This window comes from Prosopis cineraria, unplaced genomic scaffold (assembly GCF_029017545.1).
Source record: "Prosopis cineraria cultivar Desert tree isolate PC_DT_omini unplaced genomic scaffold, ASM2901754v1 PC2, whole genome shotgun sequence".
In the NCBI taxonomy this organism is placed as follows: Eukaryota; Viridiplantae; Streptophyta; class Magnoliopsida; order Fabales; family Fabaceae; genus Prosopis; species Prosopis cineraria.
This window is the reverse complement of record NW_026555333.1, coordinates 37,183,789-37,187,989: the sequence shown is the minus strand read 5'-3', so window position 1 is coordinate 37,187,989 and position 4,201 is coordinate 37,183,789. Positions and strand designations below refer to the sequence as shown.

The window sequence follows — 4,201 nt, the reverse complement described above, 5'->3', positions numbered from 1 at the left end:
CCATAGTCTACCCAGTTCGCGTTCGCGCTTGCGTCTGAATCGTCTTTCACAGCTAATTTTAATTTCTTTTTCCTTTTCTCATTTTTTATTCAACAAATGTTGAGTTATAGGTGGACAAAATTTAATACCTCAGTTAATTACATCTCTCAGTGGCAGAATCAGGATTTTGGGTCGAGGCAATAGCAAAGCCTGATTCTCGATATAAGGAAGATAATTTTATCACTTTCAAATTCTTTTTTTTTTTTCCTTCCTTTTCTTTCTTTCTCTCTCAGTTCAACTTTTAATTGTAAATTTATAAATACAATAAGCTAATAAAAAATATTTAACTAATTTGTTTTTAAGTCTTAAATCTTTATTCATTATTTTTTTTTCTTTTTACTAATCCCTGAATAATATTTAGGATAAGAACAACATCACTCTATTTTAATCAAATTATATTTTTATTTTTAAATGATTAATAAATAATGTTGCTATCTAGATATAGTAAAACTATGAGTTAATATTCACAAAGCTTTGAATAAAAAAATTGAATAAATTTAGATTAAGAAAATAATATTGAAATGAATTTAAAATTTAAAATATAAAAATAAGGAGATGTAAAGTATAATAAGTTAAGGATGTAAATTATAAAATATAAAAATTTATCACCCCAAACATGTCATTTTTTTTAAGTGAGGGGTTGCATGTGACTCTGCCACTAATGAATTTAGCACTGTTAATAATGGAAGGAACTACTGTTATGAATGACGAAAATTGTAGGTATTGACAACAAAAAATAAAAAAATAAAAAATCTAAGAACTAAAAACAAAATATCTTAAAACTGCAAGAATCAAGTATTATATTATCTCTTTTTTTTTTCTCTAAAATTTACAAGTCTTTCTTTAAGAATTCACAGCTCAACTAATGCGTTTAAGATATATAGGTAAATGCGTTATTGACATGGTTGAGTTGTAAAATAAAATTATATGATAAATTATAAATATTTCTTTTAAAATTTATAAATTCTCCTTCAAAAATTATAATCAATTGCTCTATTGAAGATTTATGAGTGCTTTTTTTTCCACACCATTTGAATTATAAATTAAAATAGTATTATATTTCATAAGTATTTTTTCAAAATAGTATATTTTAATCAATATTAATTTTCTTGTACAATATTTATTTATAAAAAATATAATATCTATAGTTTAATCAAATTTTATTTTTAATTCTTATAATTTTTTTCAATATTCTTAATCTTTACAGTTTTAATAAGATTATATGACATCTATAACTCATATCCATATATTTTCAATGTTTATTAACAAAACTTAAAAAAATTATAAGAACTAAAAATAAAATCAGATACAATTATAAGATCTAATGATTGTGTTTTTTTTTATGTATAATTTTTTTAAAACTTTTTCTATAATTGTCTCTATCATCTAACAGTAATAAAAATGCTGTTAACCTTAGATTATAGAGTTAGCCCGAATTGTTCACAGCTTCGTATCAATATATATATATATATATATATATATATATTTTTGGATTTATCTGGTCATTCCATTACTCTATCATTACTTAAATTTCAAGGAAAGGCTAGTGAGGACATGCAAGGGACTATACATCTTACATTAATTAGTAAACCCTAGGCGTTATTATTCATTAGAGAAAAGAGAAAACGTAAATCAGAGAAAAAGAAGAAAACAAAAAAGTTACAAGTTCAAGCCCACAGGGCGAGAATTGACATAGCAGTAGATCCAAGAGTTAAGGCAACAAAAGAAGCCTTCTTCAACCTTGGATCTGAGCTCATGAGCTTGCTGTGAAAGAAATCTACTGCAATTAGGTCGACCAGAGCCATGTAAATCAGAATCCCTGAAGAAATTGAACCCAATAAGCCTTCCATGATCAAAGCTTTTGGATTGCTATCGTCATAACCTGTCAATGAAAATAACATCATCCCCAATATAATCCCCATCGGTGTCGTCACTGAGAACATGAAGCACATGTAGGCCGTTGTCCCAAAGCTAAACCCTGCCTGTAAAATTTTTTCAATATGAATCAATTTATCAGATTCTTCAACAATAAAGCCAACACATGACGCGTGTGCGTGTGAATATATGTATGTATGCATGTATGCTTGTAGAAATCCCAATGATGACTACTCTTCAATTTTGGACACTCAAAAGGCTTTTTGACTGAAGATTGTTTCAGTGTTTCCTTTCATTCAGTTTCTTGTTAACTTGTGAAGAGAGAAACAGAGGAGATGAAGCTACCAAGTTCGTTCCTTTCAATTTCTCATATCTCTCTCTTTCTTTTTGTTTTTTTTTTTCTTTTCTTTGGTCAGATTTACAAGAAATCAAGGAAGAAGAAAGTGGAGAAGATTCACAAAGGACTTTTGCTCATTGTCACTGGTATTTATGTTCACAGAATATGGTTTATCCTTTGACGATACTCCATTTAATTATTCTGATATCTCATTGATCATTGAATTATTCATCTAGACTTCAAGTTCCTTCTTGCTTTTTGTTTTAGTCTCAAACCATTAGATAGACGTTTGGACAAACAAACGCAACTAACTATTAATTAACACATCAATATAACTGCTTAATTTAATTAATGTATTTATCAAATTAACTTAATTTCCTTAATTTTAACAAATTGATCAATCTACACAGAATCGCCCCATAGATACGCACACGCACCCATTTGTTGCAAGTGTAGGGCTTTACAGACCCAAATCAAATGAGAAAAGGAAATAAAGCACACGTTTTCTTCAGTATCAATCATTGTGCCAGTATCAACACAAAATCATAGCATCTATATTTAATTAAAAATTTTGAAAAATTTCTTTGCTCATGACTGCACAGTGATCCCAAGTTCCCAAGTCCAAACAATCCATTATTTAATATCACTTCACCTCTAATAAAGTAAACCCATGAATTATAATAAGAAGTCCCCAAATTATAATTATAATCATTAATTTACTTACAATGAGTATTATATTCATGTCAAACAGACAATAAACAAGCTGAAAATTCGGTGACAGATGATAGTCTGAGATGGTAATTGGTAAAAGCAAGAAGATAACGAACCTGAGCAACGCAACCGCCGAGACCCATCCCTTCGAAAATTTGATGAAATGCCAAAGCAGCTACGAGAGGCCTAATGGTGCATACATTCTGAGACATTCCCATTGTCACTCCGATTATCACAGAATGGAAGATTATTCCGATTTCCAGAACCTGCGACACCAGTCTCTGCTTCAATTTCGCCATTTCCTCCGCTTGCCGTTCCCTTTCGCAACTCGCTCCCAACTCGGCCTTCAATTCGCCCGATTCCAGCTTCTCCTGTGCTCCGACCAGCGCGTACTGCGTCTGCGCGTGCGAGTGAGCGTGCTCCACATGCGAGCTCGCCGCGATGTCCACGAACAGAGCCATCAGCGCGCCAATTAGCGTGACCAGGCCCGCGAAGGGGAAGTCCTTCCATGGATGCATTGAAGCCACCTGGCAATCGGAGAGTGCGGCGAAAGCGTCGGGGAGGACGTGGACGAGAGAGGTGGAGAGGATTACACCGGCGGCGAAGCACTTAATCACTACGATTGCCTTATCGTAGAGCGATTTCCCTTGGAAATATCGGGCTAATAGCACCGGCAACGACATGCCTAACATACTGGTGAAGAAAATCACGAAGATCGATATCACTTTCAGGTGAGCCGCCGCTTCACCGTTTCTGCAAGCGGCGGCTCGAGCCGTATCGGTCACGCATGCCGCCATGGACGGTGGACTTCAAGCCTTTGTTGTCTCAGACTCAGAGAAAGGGAGAGGGAGGGAGGGGGTAGAGAGTGAAGAGGATGAAGCCAGGGAAGTCCCAGTGTGAGAAGAAGAGGAAGAAGAAGAGGAGGCCATATAAATAACGTGGGGCCACTTTGGCAGAAAAATTTCTAACTTTGAGATAAGTTGATTTTTAATGGCAACTTTTAATTTAGAGACTTTAAACGAAAAAATTGTGATGCTGTCTTCGTGTCATTCAATTTCTTTGGTCAATAACACTCTAGACGCTGTTTGGTTGAAGTGTTTTTCAGGGAAGGGAAGAAGGGAGCATAATTTCTCCGGACTTCAAACAAAAAAGATTGAATTAAGTTGCACAAATATCCATCATGTGATCGGCCAAAAATATCTAGTAGTTTAAAATAAAAAAAAATAAAAATACTCATGA

At 33.5% G+C, this 4,201-nt stretch overlaps 1 protein-coding gene across 1 annotated transcript; it reads right to left on the bottom strand.

Annotated features, from left to right (window-relative positions):
* Positions 1-1,617: 1,617 nt before the first annotated feature.
* LOC129303474 (zinc transporter 6, chloroplastic) lies at positions 1,618-3,866 on the bottom strand. Its single transcript, XM_054942816.1, has 2 exons — positions 3,079-3,866; positions 1,618-2,021 (listed from the first exon to the last, which is right to left on the bottom strand). The coding sequence occupies exons 1-2, from the start codon at positions 3,757-3,759 to the stop codon at positions 1,707-1,709; spliced, it is 996 nt and encodes a 331-aa protein (XP_054798791.1). The 5' UTR covers positions 3,760-3,866; the 3' UTR covers positions 1,618-1,706.
* Between the last annotated feature and the right edge of the window lie 335 nt (positions 3,867-4,201).

Coding starts and splice junctions, on each gene's coding strand:
- LOC129303474 (XM_054942816.1), bottom strand. CDS start 3,759: ATGGCGGCATGCGTGACCGATACGGCTCGAGCCGCCGCTTGCAGAAAC. Junction 2,022..3,078: donor TCGGCGGTTGCGTTGCTCAG/GTTCGTTATCTT, acceptor AAAATTTTACAG/GCAGGGTTTAGCTTTGGGAC.